The 15,374-nt window shown below is 45.5% G+C and overlaps 1 protein-coding gene and 1 non-coding gene across 3 annotated transcripts; one reads left to right on the top strand and one right to left on the bottom strand.

Annotated features, from left to right (window-relative positions):
* The first annotated feature begins 1,437 nt into the window (after positions 1-1,437).
* On the top strand, positions 1,438-1,509 carry Trnag-gcc (transfer RNA glycine (anticodon GCC)). The gene has a single exon. It is a non-coding gene; the product is annotated as a tRNA-Gly (tRNA).
* Positions 1,510-1,904: 395 nt separating this feature from the next.
* Znf263 (zinc finger protein 263) lies at positions 1,905-8,961 on the bottom strand. Of its 2 annotated transcripts, XM_052194918.1 has the most exons (6): positions 8,263-8,959; positions 7,060-7,240; positions 6,517-6,590; positions 6,124-6,247; positions 4,417-4,533; positions 1,905-3,941 (listed from the first exon to the last, which is right to left on the bottom strand). In XM_052194918.1, exons 1-6 carry the CDS (start codon positions 8,653-8,655, stop codon positions 2,788-2,790), a joined length of 2,043 nt encoding a protein of 680 aa, XP_052050878.1. In that variant the 5' UTR covers positions 8,656-8,959; the 3' UTR covers positions 1,905-2,787. The 2 variants fall into 2 exon arrangements, with proteins under 2 accessions (XP_052050878.1, XP_052050879.1); XM_052194919.1 differs by lacking the exons at positions 6,517-6,590; positions 7,060-7,240 and having other exon boundaries at positions 8,263-8,961.
* Positions 8,962-15,374: the final 6,413 nt, after the last annotated feature.

Below are 15,374 nucleotides of genomic sequence, written 5' to 3'. Positions count from 1 at the left end.
AAGAAGTTTGTCACAACCAACAAAACTGTAAAAGGAGTGGAGATCTGAAGGCTACTTTGATGTCAGGCATGGAGATGCAGAGTTTGGAGTGTGCCCAGCTGGTTTTTCTGTCTTGCCTTGGGGATTAGTTAAGTGATTGGCTGAATTTTTGACTTTTAACATTGTTGAGACTACTATAGACTATGGGGAGTTTGGAAGTTGGATTAAATGTACTTTATTATGCTATGGCCCCCAAAGACTCATGTGTTTGAACAAGCTAGGGTAGAGAGGTTTGTATGTTTGGTCCAGGGAGTGGCACAATTTGGAGGTGTGGCCCTGAGTAGGTGTGTTAGTGTGGGTGTGGGCTTTAAGACCTTCACCCTAGCAGCCTTCAGATGAATTTGTAGAACTCTGAGCTCCTACCTCCTGTTCCATGTCTGCCTGGGTGCTGCCATGCTCCCACCCTGATGATAATAGACTAAACCTCTGAACCTGTAAGTCAGCCCAATTAAATGTTGTCCTTGTAAGAGTTGCCTTGGTCATGGTGTCTGTTCACGGCAATAAAATCCTAAGAGGAATGAAACTATAGGTCCTCTGTTCTCCACATATCCACAGTTAAGAAAACTCCAGGCTTAGGGAACCCTGTTCCTATCTGGCCCTCCTGTATGTAGCACCAATACTCACTAGCTTACTAATCTTAACATGGGTGGAATCCTTTCTTTAGTCTGCCACTGATACCTTATCTGGGGCGACAGATACTTATTTACATCTGCCCAGGAAAAGGTACACAACACAGCAACACCAGGGAGGCCATGTAATATCTGCATGGGTGATTTTATACTTGTGTGTGTATACAATCCAAGTAATAAGCCGTTTGGTGGCACAGCAAGTGTGGACATCCCCCGACCTCATGGCACGAGGAGCCTTAGCAGTCCTGTCCTACTCCCTGGGAGCAAGACCCCGTTCCTACACTGCAGATCCTATATTAATCTCTAGTTAATCTACATTAATCTCCTCACCTTCTTTCCCTGCCCTCAGTCCTCAGACCACCACTGCTCACCTGTGAAAAACTCCCTTAAGATAAAGAGAAATGGAAAATAATGTCTTAAAAAGTTGGCTCAGAAAACCAAGCTTTTGAACACACTAACCTGAGACAGCGAGGGTAAGAACAAGGACTGCTTCAACAGTCCTCCACCCTCCTTCCCCACAGAATAGCTACATTGGATTTCTCTGGAGATGGTAAGATGGCTTCCTGGCATCTGATTTCCTACTCCTAGAGTGCTGGGTTCTAACTTTCTCAGGCTATAAACACTCTGTGGGAGGTGGTGGTGTACTCCTTTAATCTCTGCACTTGGGAGGCAGAGGCAAGTATATCTGAGTTCGAGACTAGCCTGCTCTACAAATATGTTTCTGGACAGCCCCGGCTACACAGAGAAACTGACTTAAAAAAACAAAGTGGCATTGGTGGTTCAGTGGTAGAATTCTCGCCTGCCATGCAGGAGGCTCAGGGTTTGATTCCCAGCCAATGCACTTCCACAATTTTATTAGAAAAAGCAAAGCAAACAGAAAAGGGAAACACTCCTCTTATTCACTCCTAGCCCAAGCCCACCTTCTATGACATAATACTTTCCTCCTCCTAATTTTGTCCTGCTTTATTCCCACATCATTAATGATCAATGGCTTTGGGAAGACCATTATTAGATTTTGCAAGACAAAAAATAGTTTTGCAAGACAAAATAGCCTGCCTTTAACAGGCCTGTAATCCCTACATACAGGAGGCAGAGGCAGGTGGATCTCTGTGAGTTCGAGAGCCAGCCTGGTCTAAAACGTGAGTTCCAGGACAACCAGAGCTACATAGAGAAACCCCCACAAGAAAAGAGAAATTTGAATCACATCAACACAAAGTCCCTCAATAAAGATTCATATTCATGTTTCCTTGGAGATATTTATTATAAATCCTCCAAACATTCTCAATAGGGAAAGACATAATTCCTATTTTCTCTAGGACCTGTTTTTTTTGTATCTGATGAAATCATGGAACCCTCCACTCATAATCGTGTCTACAGAGCTCTAGGTACCTTTTGACAGGTGGAAGAAAGTCTCAAATATCTAGAAAGGTAAACTGTAATCACATACCCTTAATCTTAAAATGCTGGGTTCATGTATGGATTCCACATTATGACTTCCCTTTTTTTTCTGAGGGCACTTTTTATGTCAATGAGCACTCCTGACAAAACTACTCAGAGGGGTGTTGCAGTGGCAGAACTGGACTGCCCAGGACTTCCCAGCCAGGGCCTTAAAACAAAAAAACAAAACAAAACAAAAAAAAACCCAAACAAACAAAAAAACAAATCCCAACTTTTCAGTCTTGTTAACTTTAAATTGGTCTCCCAGGACCTAGCCCTTTTTTGGTCTCAAGGGCCTCAGGAGCCCAAATTCTCCTGCTTAATGTCACAAAGAGGGGGTAGAAGCCATAGCTATCCCTAAAATTGATGGGATAAATATTAGACTCAATATAGCACCCAAACCATACCTGGGTCAAAATAAAGGTCAATGCTTCTGAAAACCGGATGGACTTCACAGAAAACCATCCTTGAGCAGGCTACCTCAAAGTCTTTAAATTCTTATTTCTAAAGACTGAACTTTTTAGTTTTAAGCTAGTTCTTCACCTCTGCATCTCCCTTAAAAAAAGTCCCATTTTCTCTTTATATTAATTATCAGTAGAATACACCAAAATGAGCAAAGAATACCAGCTCTGGATAAGTCAGTTTTCAGCCAACAATGTGGCAAAAAGAAATCCCACCATTTCTAACCAGTGTGAGTTCTTTGATGACTTGTAAGGCGTGAGCTCCGAGAGAAGCTTTCTCCACATTCAGAACATTTATATGGTCTTTCTCCTGTATGGGTTCTCAGGTGACGAATCCGGTTGGAACTGTGAGAGAAACTGTCTCCACACTCGTGACAGGTATAGGGTTTTTCTCCTGTGTGAATTCTCTGGTGCCTGATTAAGTTAGATCTATGAGAGAAGTTCTCCCCACAAAGGATACACTTATATGGTTTTTCTCCTGTGTGCGTTCTCTGATGTCTGGTAAGGTGCATGCCCTGCCGAAAACTTTTCCCACAAGTGGAACATTCAAAGAGTTTCTTCTCCACTCTGTGGTTTGTGAGAAAGGGGGCACTGTCATTCATGCTTTGCCCACACTCAGGGAAAGGATCGAGTCTCTCTTTCTCATGGGTTCTTTCATGAATAACAAGATGTGAACTCCGAGAGAAACTTTTGCCACATTCACTACAGCGATAGGGCCTCTCTCCAGTGTGGATCCTCTGGTGCCGAAGCAGGTTGGAGCTGTGAGCAAAGATCTCCCCACACTCTGGGCACTTGTAGGGCTTCTCTCCAGTGTGTGTCCTCTGGTGTCTGTTGAGGTTGGAGTTGCAAGAGAAGCTTTTCCCACAGACATTGCACTGGAAGGGCTTTTCCCCGGTGTGGGTGCGCTGATGGCGGGTGAGGTGGGTATTTTGACTGAAGCATTTTCCACATTCAAGGCACTTATGAGCTTCCTCTCCTACGTGTGTTCTGTGCAGTGACAGAAAATGTGGGTGCCCACCAAAGACTTCACCACACTCTACATCCATACAAAGCTTTTCTGCTGCATGTATTCTCTGATGCCTAATTAGATTTGAGTTATTAGAAAAGTTCTTGCCACACAAGGCACACAAATGGAGTTTCTTAGGTTGTTCTTTTGCTTGTACCAGTCCTCTACAACTTGGGGCTCCCACTAAGGACTCCTCTATTTTGTCCTCTGGGGGACATTCCCAATGTCCTTCTCTGTCATCAAGTCTTCCCTGTTCAGGGCTCCAGGGCACCTCCCTTCTAGCCTGGCCAGGCAACAGTATTGGAGGATGGGTACTTTCAGGAGAAACAGACTCAACATTTCCTTCTTGGTTCTCAAACTTTTCCACTCCTAGTAAGAGAGAAAATATAAAGCTCTAGATTATTTTATAGTGGGAAAAAACCCTCTCTACATACCTTTCAGGCAAAGGCCCAGAGTATAGAGTTCTCTCTCAGTTTCCCAGCCTGTCCTTGTTAAGTAAAGCATGCCAGAGAAGCACATGGAGAAGAGATTCAAAGACTCAGAGCTCAGACTAGTCTTAGAATTCCATTCTTATCTCCCCCACCCCCTACCTCACTTTCCAATGAGCTCTTCCTCTCCTAGTGTGGATCAAGGCTGAGACTAGAATATAGCAAGTCAGCCCAATACTAAGCACTCCCTCAAACTCACAGCCCACATTCCCCACTGACCTCACTGGTGGAAGAGGGTGCAGGAGACAAAGACGCAGTTATCTCCTCATGTGCAACACTGGCCGTGCACTCAAAGCCACAGAGTCATGCACAGCCTTGGTAGCCTTCCTGAGCAATTGTTTATCTTCACTTCTTACCTGGAACTGGGTTTCTAGGGTTCATGCCTTCCTTGCAAGTCTGTACACGTGGATCCCAGGGCTTCCCTCCTTGGTCCACCTGGGTGTTTGAGATCTCCTGACTGGAAATGCAGGACTCTGTTTACAATGAAAGAAAGCATATCACCACACTCTTCAACCAAGTAGAGAAAAGAAACAGAGCCTTATTTTCTGCCAGGAGCAGAGGGAAACAAACTCCCCAAGTCTGATAAACATCACTTGGGAGTCACACTAAAGCATTTCCAGTAGTTACTCTCTAGGAAACAGGAACTAGAGAAGACCATTTGTTTTTAAATATTTTCAAAGAACTTGAATTTTGGATACACAATTTGTAATTCAAATAAGTATAAGATAAATAAAATAGGATGATCAGTTCTTTGAGAATCAACTTATAATAAGAGTGTTGGCTACTAATAGAACTAAGTTTAACTGTAAAACTGGAAGAAAAAACATGAAATCAATTGGTAAAGAACCTGGGCTCTTAGAAGACAGTGAGATTAAAACTTTGTAATCCTCCTGTGCTGTTCTAAATAGAGAAGCTAACACCTCACTCTACCTCTAACAAAACAGATTCAAACAGAAGCTCAGTTCCAGCAATCCAATCTCTTGTCATCGCTGTGCCAGCAATGAAACCCAGGAGGTCCCAAAGAAGGAAACCCAACACAGCAGCAGCTCTGCACAATCAGTGCGAGTGAAAGCACAGCCCCATACAAACATGGAGGAAAACGACAGCAGTCGTTCATGCTGCATGCTTCAATATAACCTACCACACTGGCCACACCACCTTACATTACCTCCATTTTCTTATGAGAATTTTCACATACACAGAGAAGTCGAGGAACTATGCAAATTAAATATATACTCCACCTACATTCAGTTATCAGTTTGTCTTATTTTATTAGCATTTTAAACCTTTGCATAACTGTCCAATACACACATATACTTTAATAAATGCATTGTCTAGCCTACTCTGTGTATATATATTTTTCCAAAGTTTTACAAGTTCCCCTTCCCTTCCTGGATTTTTACAAGCTAGGAGAGATAATAAACTGGTATTCTGATGCCAGTAGCCCTGGATTTTTGTCTCTGGTAAACAAACAAACAAACAAACAAACAAAAACAAAAAAACCAAACCCAAAACTCCTAGAAGCACAGAAGGCATAAATGCTAAGTGAGCTCAGGAGTACTTCTATTGCAAGGAAGTAAGAACTGAGAGCGCTGAACCTGTGTGATGTCGGCTTGTAGTCACTGGATAGTATTTGTGCTGCCTTTGGAAATTCTCTCCAGTTCAGGCTCTCTGCCTTAAACTCTAACGATGGAAATACAGTCTAAGAAAGCCATTAAGTCTATCAACTGTGCCATCTGGCAGATGTTTAACTGAGTATTAGGATCAGAAATATTAGAGCAGGGCTGCGGGTAAGAGCACTGACTGCTCCTCCAGAGGTCCGGAGTTCAATTCCCAGCAACCACAGTGGCTCACAACCATCTGTAATGCCCTCTTCTGGTGTCTCTGAAGAGAGCGACAGTGTATTCACATAAAACAAATAAATCTTTAAAAAAAAAAAAAGAAATGTTAGAGCAAGGGGTGGTGTTATTGATAAAACTCAGAGCTCATGTCCAGGTGTGTGTGTCCAAGGAGCAGGACAGTCTGGTCCTAACTGCCATCATCCCAGAGAGAGAAGTTCTTACCTAGTGTGCCCATGGCCTCATAGCTATCTTGCACCATATCCCTTGAGGGAGCTCTCTTACTGGGATCCTGATGGTCCCACTCCTGAGAGATATACATTGCCATGTCCTCGAGGCTCTCGGGCAACTGAAAGAACACAGGATCTCCTTTAGCATTACATGCAATAATACACTAAGAATAATTCAGAGTCATAGTTGACGGGGTAAAACCCAGGAGTGCCAAGAATACTCATGTCATGGGGGAAGCCTATAAGTGATGGGTTGAAAGAAAGAAAATAAGGGAGATATCTGATTAGAAAGAAAATATCCTCCTAGTAGCAGAGGGGAACCTTCCACCCCCAAAGCAGAGGAGAACAGGAGAATCCTGGGGAGAGGCAATGAGAACTCCCACATCACCTGGGTCCCAGTCATATCCTTATCTTCCACATTCCCCTCAGGAGGAAAGAGAGAGAGCCAGGGAGCAGATAATGCTAAAGATAACAGAAATCATAATGAGAACAGTAACACCAAATCTTGGCAGCCCACAGATCATTACAAGACGATATGCACTCCCCAACTGCAAGTCTCTGCTTTTAGGACTGACATTAAACAAAAAGTAGCAAAAGGTATACTAAGGTAATCAAAAGTAATGGGGTAATAGTAAAGGCATGTGAGCCATCCTCCTCCATCCTGGCAGACAGTATCTACCCCCTCCCCCTACATCAATCATCTAACTATAATTTGCTTGTTCTGTAACTAGAAGGGCTTTACTAAGAACTTCCCCCTTCCTCCCATCCCTTCACGGAATTCACACCACCACTTTTAGGTTTTTCAGAGCACAACTGAGAACCTTGACTTCAGAAATTCTTTCTCCTTGGCACCTGTACTACATTCTGCTAGGGTGAGGGGCAACCCCAAAGCCCCTCCTCCCTCCCACCTGCCCAGATAACTGTCCCTCACCCCTCTCCTTTACAGCCTGGGAGTCCCTTTTGGGGCTGGGGTCTAGCAGCTCCTGCAGCCTGGGGCCAGGGCTTCGCTCAGTCTCCATTGGCTCCAGCTTGAAGCTCGGTGACTCTCCTGCTGTTTCCAGTGGCAAAGGCTCCTCCAAAAGCACTTCTGCTCCCCGCCCTTGGTTTGTGACCTGGGAACCAACCCACATCACTCATCATCACAACGGGGCTGAGAGAAATGGAAATTAGTACAGGATTCTTAGGACGCACCTGCAACAGAGAACCAGGGACTATTCCTTTGATCTTGGCTAAGAGGATGTTTTATGCTAAGGGCTTTTTAGATTGTAACAGAAAATGGGGGAGGGATGGGAGCAAGAAAAACTGATGGTCCACTGCCAGTGCACACCTTCTCAACATTCTCCACGGATACATCTCTCTTCTGCTCGCTCACTCTCACCTTTTCCGGATGCTTCCACGTCTCACTACTAGATAAGCTGAACTTCTCAGGCAGTGACCATAGCCCCTCAGTGCGTAGCTGTTTTTCAAAGTTCAATTAGCAGAGATCCAGCTCTGTACTGGAAACTATATGCTGAGTGTTAACCACTAAGCAGAGGCCTGGGGTGGTGGCACACGCCCGTGGGAATCGCAGTAGTGGGGAGGTTGAAGCAGGAGGATTGCCTCGAGTTTACGCCTGGGCTACATAACTAGACTCTGCCTGTAGTCCTAGAACTCAGAATCTGAGGAAACTGAAGGTGGAGGATCACCACTGGTCTGCAGCCAAGCTGAACTACACAGTGAATCAGTCAGCTTGGGCTACATGTGACTCTGCCACAAAACAAACAAACCCCTCAAAGCAGTGGCAGTAGGTGTCATCCAAAACGACACTTTTCTCCGAATCTTCGAAATTATCCCCAGACAGTACTTTAGCCAACAGAAAAACAGGATCAAAGTCACAAGGCTAGTAACCAGAGAGCTTCCTAACTGCAGAACTAAATACTGGCAGAGCAACGCCTACATGTTGAAACAAAGTCCTCCTCACTATCGTCATAAGAGGAAAATCTGGAAGGAAAGGCTAATCTACCAAAAAATTCCTCTTCCTCATGTAAAGTCTACTCGGGACAATCAAGTATATTCGACTACAAGAAAAAAAAAAAAAAAGGCTTGCACAATGACCCAGCCGTCCGGGCCAAATCACGAGTTAAACAGCAGTCACCTGTTGCCTCAGTTTCCCAAGTTCTTTCTGCATACGCTCCACAAGGGTTACTGCTTCTTCGCCGCTCTCTGGGCGCAGCTCCTGCACCCTGCCCTGAATCTCTTGGGGAAGGATAGTGAGGAACTGCTCCAGCACCAGCAGCTCCAGGATCTGTTCCTTGGTGCGCAGCTCCGGCCGCAGCCACCCATGGCAAAGCTCCTGAAGCTGCCGAAGGGCTTCTCGGGGGCCCGCGGCGTCCTGAAAGCGGAACCGTCGAAAACGCAGATGGGCGGCCTCTGGGCTGGGCTCCGGCTCGGGCGGGGGCACCTCGTGGCTCCAGGCGCAGTCCTCCTCCAGTTTCACTATCAGGAGCCCTTCTGCCTCCTGGGAGCTCGGACCCGCAGCCATAGCCATGCCCCCAGAGGGCCGCGGTCCCGAACCCGGCTACGTCCGCCCTGAAAGACGCTCTCGGCTCGATACAGCAGTAGGCCACGGCTGCTGTGGCTGGGAGACGCCGGGCTACAAATCCCGCTGGACGAACCCACGTCAAAATCCCGGCAATAATAGGCCTGCAGCGTCGCCACCTGACCGCTTCTCAGGCCCACACAGAACTTAGGTCTCAGGGCCCGTGGCGCAAGTCTCAGCGCGCGAGTTAGGCGTCACAAGCCAACGGCTGCTCGTCAGGACGGACTTCCGGCTCACGTTTGCCTTGCGCGCTCTCCCATTGGGTCGGGCCTCGCCACGTACTCACGGTCCACCTGAGACAAGGAAAATTTGCATAAAAGAGCGGGAGGGGTACGTGTCCGCCGGTGCCAAAAGGCGGGGCTAAGCTGTGGGCGGGGCCTCCAGGTGGGAAGCGGTAGGGGTGGGTATTCCTGGGCGGATGTGGCCCGGGTACGACCTGGGTCAGATTTCCGTAGGAAAGTTTGCCGAAAGGTAAGTTCCTCAGCCACACTTGAACCAGAATCCAGCGGTGTTAGAGTGTCATGACGGGGCCCAGAAGCTTAACAAAGAAAACCTTTCCGAAGGCTGATCCCAACACCCGGAGACCTACAGCCGGAAATAGGCCAGTGCACTGTGCTTCCAGGGCTCGAGCTTCGTGAGGGCTGCTGGGAAATGTAGTCCATGGCGCGCCCTTGTTAGTGTACCTGCACAGCGGATTGAGCAGATCTAAGCGTATTGTTGGAGCTACAATAAACCGCACCTGTGCTCGGGTTTACCTTCCTGTGAGTGGTGGTCTCTAGTCCTCCAATTTTAGGCGGCCGGTCGACCGATCGCTTTGTATATGAATTGCTTTCGCCATTCTACCTGTGCAGGTCTAAGGCTTAGCACTGCGAGAGCATAATTATCGGCTATGACTATCCTGAAGGAAGGAGGAAAGGAAACACCAAGGCGGACTTCCTTATTTTTTGAAGAGAGAACTGCCGGGGCCTGAGACTGGAGCTGTCACAGACAGGTCGTGGAGTCCGCAGATTCTAGGAGCTTGTCACGAAAACCAGTAATCACTTATCGGACACATGCTTACGTTGTTGGCTATTGACTGCAACTCAAGAAAGAGGCAGGCAAAGCCTTCCTTGCCCTGGTCTCCCATTGTGAACTTTGTAAGACCTCAAGGAAGCAGAATGGCCACACCACCACCACTAGGACCTCTAGCAGCACCAGGTCCCCCCAACCCTTTCCCAGACTTCCTTAATGGTCCTTAACCCTAACAGTTGTTTTCTAACAGCTATAACTGTCATTCCCAGGCCCGAGGAGGAAGAGTGGCTACAAGCGCCCCCCCCCCCCCAAAAAAATTCCCACCAGTCCTGAACAGGAAACCCTACCAGTTCTCGAGCTTGGTTTAGAAACCCACCAACCCCTGAGCAAAACCCAATTGCTGAGCTCCCTCAAGCTCAGGACTTGAAATTTCACCAATCCTCACCCCAGAGAGCTGGGAGTGGGGAGAGTAAGAAATCCTATATAAACCCTGTCTACTACCCCGTTCCCTGCTTTCTTCTTTCCTGAGCGGAAACCAATACCCTCCTGGATTTTTCCTTCCCAATAAGTCTCTCGTATGAGGTTTGTTGTGCGGTGTGACTTTTGGTTCCCAGTAGCCAGGATGTCTTTCCCTTCAGAGTGTCAACATACATACTTGAAATAGAACTTTCACAATATTGAATGAAGTAGATTGTAAGTCCTGTGATTATGGCATTGATGTCATGTGGGGTCCTCTTAAATCAAACATAACACAAACACCAGGTCAATGCAGATGCCAAAAGTTTATTGTAACCAAGCTGCTATTGATTGGTCAGGCCTGTTAGAACAAGTTCAGGATTCGAACTGTGACCTTGAGGGGACGTCACACTTATTAAAAGGGGGAGTGGGAGCCGGGCGGTGGTGGCACATGCCTGTAATACCAGCACTCTGGGAGGCAGAGGCAGAGGCAGGCGTATTTCTGAGTTTGAGGCTAGCCTGGTCTACAGAGTGAGTTCCAGGACAGCCAGGGCTACACAGAGAAACCCTGTCCTCAAAAAACCAAATCCAAAAAACCAAAAACAAAGGGGTGCAGAGTGGTGTGGGCTGTAGCATTGCCCAATCATTTTGACAAAAGGGGTTGAGAAAGGGCGTTTCCATCAACCAGGATAGTAGTTGGTGCCTGGGCCTGGGAACATGAACTTAGTTTGACCCTGCCAGCAAGATGGAGAAGTTGTCCTTGAGCTGTCTGGACTCAGACAACTTTCCCCTTACAAGTTATCCCTGAGATTTCTGGACTCAGACAACTGTTTCATTATAATAGAAGCTGTTTAACTATTGGGAAGTCCCCAGCTCCACAAAGGCCTGGGGCCTTGAATTAGGTCCTATGAGTAAAAGAAGTTTAAAAAGGAAATGGTAATATTTAGAATAAGTTTCTTTTGCTTGTTCCCAAAGTGTAAAGACTTTAAATTTTAAAAGAGATTGGATATTTTAAAGGGATTGAATTTTTAATATGTAAGAATTTGCAAAGACTGTGGGACTTTTAAAATTATTTAGATCTTGGGGATGAATAAGAAAGTAAGGGTTGAGGCTTAGTAGTGATGTGTTTGTCAAGTTGACAAGGGGTCAGTTGTACTGGCTGGTTTTGTGTGTCAACTTGACACAAACTGGAGTTGTCACAGAGAAAGGAGTTCAGTTGAGGAAATGCCTCCATGAGATCCAACTGTAATTCTAGTTGAATACCTAGGGTAAACATTAGAATGGAATAGTGGTTTTTCAGTGTCTAGGGTAGACATCTGAGTGAATAGTTGTTTTCTAGAAGTACTTTGACCTTGAACAAATCACTGTAGTAAAGAGTGTTTTCTGTTCTCTATAAAGTTGTCTTTTCTGAAAGAGCTTGCCAGCCTTTGCATGACTTTGGTCACATGATTGTCCTGGCGCACCTGGAATGTCTTGCATTATTGAGTGCTGCACACAGTACACAGTAAGAACTAAAGTTTCAGGGCTGTGATCTTTTCCTTCATGGAACATATAGGTTAGGGGCATTGGTATGAGGAACTTGTCTTACCACCCCCCAAGCCATTTTTGCAATAATAAATTTGCTTCCTCGAAGCAAAAGGAGCGTGTGTTCAAAGCCAACTCCAGTTCCTCGAAGCTGCTCCCTGCTGTCTGAGCCTGATTACATTCTCCTTTTCCTGTCCATCCCACTGTGTAACTCGGAACACTGACAAGAACGACACCAGGAAGCAGTAGTACTGTTTGGGTTGTTGGCACAGCAGGCATCCCAGAGGTGGCAGCAGTCCTCAGACATTGCAGATCCACTGACACAAACTGTCAACGGCATCGTTCAGCCGACACTTCCTGCCAATACCACCCTCCCAGTATTCCTTAATTTTTTTTTTATCTCTCAGCACCAAGTATCCCTTATCTTTGCTCCTCTAACTTCCCTGGATGAACAGCTGTCTCCTCTCTTTTGCTTCAGCCTGAACAATCTCTTTTTTCTCCACTGTGCTCTCAAGGCACAGGAGTTTTGAAAAGGATCATGGTGTTAAGGCCAAGAGAACCTATTGTCTTATTTGTAGGGAGTGAAGAAAGGCCTCAGTGCATGTATATTGTTTGACTTGATCATGGCCATGTCAAGGATCCCAATGCCTCAGACTCATGGGAGTCGCAAAGCCTTCCTCAGGTTCAAGTGTGAATGTTGATGGTATGTGCAGAAAATGTCTACCATGACTCCCTTCACCCCAACCTCACACTAGATGTTTAAAGTCTGAAGTCAGCCCCCCTACAGAACCTGGTCCTACCAAGATCACCAAAATCTGCCTCCTCGTTCAGCTGTGCACAGTTATTTTACCTCTGTCTATCTGTAATAATCCAGTTTCCTTGTTCAGCCTTTTCCAATGACCCCACCTCTGTTCAGATTTAATGGGTATGCTGAGCTTTTCCATCAGCTCAGTCCACCTAAGCCTGCACCACTTAAGTACTCAGAACTGAAACTGGGTCTTCTTCAAGAGCAATAAGTGCTTGTATGCACTGAGCCATCTCTCTGGTCCCAGGAACAAGAGTTCTTTTAGGGGATGTGATAGAGGAGCTGTCTGTTTTTGTCTTTTAAGACTTGTAGCCTTGACTTGCGGGAACGTATTGTGCAGCTCCCTAGTCCCAGGCACGTCTCTAAACGTACTGTCCTTGCCTTTTGGCTTCCGTAGTTCTGTTTCTGGCTTACTGTTCCTGTTAAATAATGTCAACTGCAATACAATTTTTGTGCTTAAAAGCTCACGCTGAGAAAGGCTTCATTGGAATCTCAAACATCCAGTGTAGTCACTGGCTGGCCAATAAAGACTTTCTACTGGCTTAAACCCATGTCTAAACAGTCTTTGGATACCTCACCATACTGGTACATACCTGTTATCCTATCACTTGAGAAATACAGGCTAAAGTGCCACTAAACTTGTGGGAGTCACAGTCTGTACCCCCAAGAAGTCAAGTTCTGCTACCTGGTCTTAAGCCAATTAAAACAGCCAAATTAATAGTAAAACACAGGAAAAGATTTATTCGATGTAGCAGCAATGAGAAGGGGAAAAATATCCAGCGACACCCTCCAGTCCACCTTCCAGTGCTGAAGAGAGGTGACAGTTTAGATAAAGGGCTAGGGATAAAGTTTAGATAAAGCAGCTCCTGTTGTGTGCTCCTGCCCGCCACTGACCCCTCATTATCTTGGCTTCAGTCTTGTATGGTGAAATGACCACATACATGTTAGAACTCTAGGGCATCTCTTTCCAGTACTCTGGCAACTTTTCCTTCTCTCAGCATGAGATTCCTAGGGAAATTCCCATCTCTTTGGGATTCATTGTTTCAACAGTCTGGTGGAGAGACTCGTGTTCTTTAGAATATTTTCATTTCTACCATACAGGTTTCAAAAGGAGCGTGTGTTCAAAGCCAACTCCAGTTACTTGGAAAGTTGGACTATATGAGTTTCTATATTGTGACAGGGTAAGACTGCAGAGATTCCTCCATCTTGTATTCTTGCTGACGCCACTTCAGGTTTAACTCGAGTTTGATCTCTCTGATGGAGAATCCAATGGAAAATTACACAACTCTATTCAAGGAACCCGAGGCCAGGATGTCGTAGCTAGCTTATGTTAGCTTCTCTTAAATTGCCTGCTTGCGCAAACCTCTTCCCCCAGCTAACCACATCAATTTTGGCTTCTGCCAAAGTGCTTTCTTACTAGGACACCCACCCCACAAAGCTGCCAAGTGAGATGCCAGAATATGGTTTCTGCCTTCAAAAAAACCTCGACATACGGGGCTACATGGGTATAGTTTCAGCTGTAATAAAGACTTTCAATTGGCTACAAACTGTGTCTGAGTGGTCATCTCTGGTGGGCTCTCCATAACAATATCAAAAATAAAAACAAAAAACAAAAACAAAAAAAACCAAAGTCAGCTCCTGTCACTGACCAAGCTCTCCAACAGCTTCTCATCTCGGGGAATAATGAAATTCTTACAGTGATCCAGAAGCTGTATTCGATCTGGCTCCAGATCCTCCTTTTGTTTTGTTTTTGGAAATATGGCATCACAACAGTTCTGCAGCTGCCCTGGAACTTACTATGTAACCCAGGCTGTCCTCACCCCCCAGCTCTTTGCACTCACCGGAAGTAGGCTAAACCTTTTCACCCTCCCCTTCACTTTACTTACTGTGGGTCTCTGTTGAAGAATAGAGGCTTTCTTCTACTATACCTTTAAAATACCAGGGCCTGGGGATATAGCTCAGTGTTTGCAGAACAGTTGCCCAGAATACCGAGCCAGCCTACTCTCCCACAAAGCCGCCTATTCTGTTGTGCTGAATTTCCTTATTGTGACTATGCAAGTATTTCTGTTTGTTGTCTGTCCACACTTTCCCATAGCAATGCAAACTGTGAGGAGCTTTACTTGATTTATCTTTGTACCCATAGTACCTAGGATGGTACTCAGGTGTGCTGGGTGCTAGGTAACTATGACTTAAATGTATGGTCTCAGGACGTCCCTTCCTTGCTAAGATTTCAACATGTCAAATAACTCTTCTAAAGAAGGTGACCAGCTGTTCTCAGATTTCCAAGAATGGAAGGACTTCTAAGAATACCTTATTTGGGAATTTCCAGTGCTAGAACTGAGCAAACTGTGATTTGGTCCCACAAACAGATCTGTCATCTTACTTCTAAAGATTTCCTCATCTATAAAGAGCAAGGTAAACCATTGCCTATAATCATACCTATAACTACAACACGTGGGAGCCAAAGGCAATAGGATCAGAAAGTCCAGGACGTTCTTAGCTACTTAGCAAGTTGGAGTCAATCTGGGCTACATGAGACTTTATTTCAAAAGAGAAAGCAAAAAACGCACATGTGCATGCATGTACACACACACACACACACACACACACACACACACACACACACACACAGAGCCAACAAACAATCCCCCAAACAAAAGCCACCAAAAGCTAAGGATGTAGCTCAGTGCTAGAGTGTTTAGCAGTACTGTATGGCTTCTTGTTTGATTCCTGCACCACAAAAATAAACAAGTAAATGAGAAAGAGAGAAAGAAACAGGAAGAAAGGAATAGGAAGAAAAGAAAAAGAAAAAGTGTCTTCCTAACAGTCCAGTGGTGATTAAGGGAATGCATGTGTAAAATAACACAGTCCA

The sequence above is a fragment of the Apodemus sylvaticus genome, chromosome 10, assembly GCF_947179515.1.
Source record: "Apodemus sylvaticus chromosome 10, mApoSyl1.1, whole genome shotgun sequence".
Lineage (NCBI taxonomy): Eukaryota > Metazoa > Chordata > Mammalia > Rodentia > Muridae > Apodemus > Apodemus sylvaticus.
This window is presented reverse-complemented; position numbering and strand designations above follow the sequence as displayed.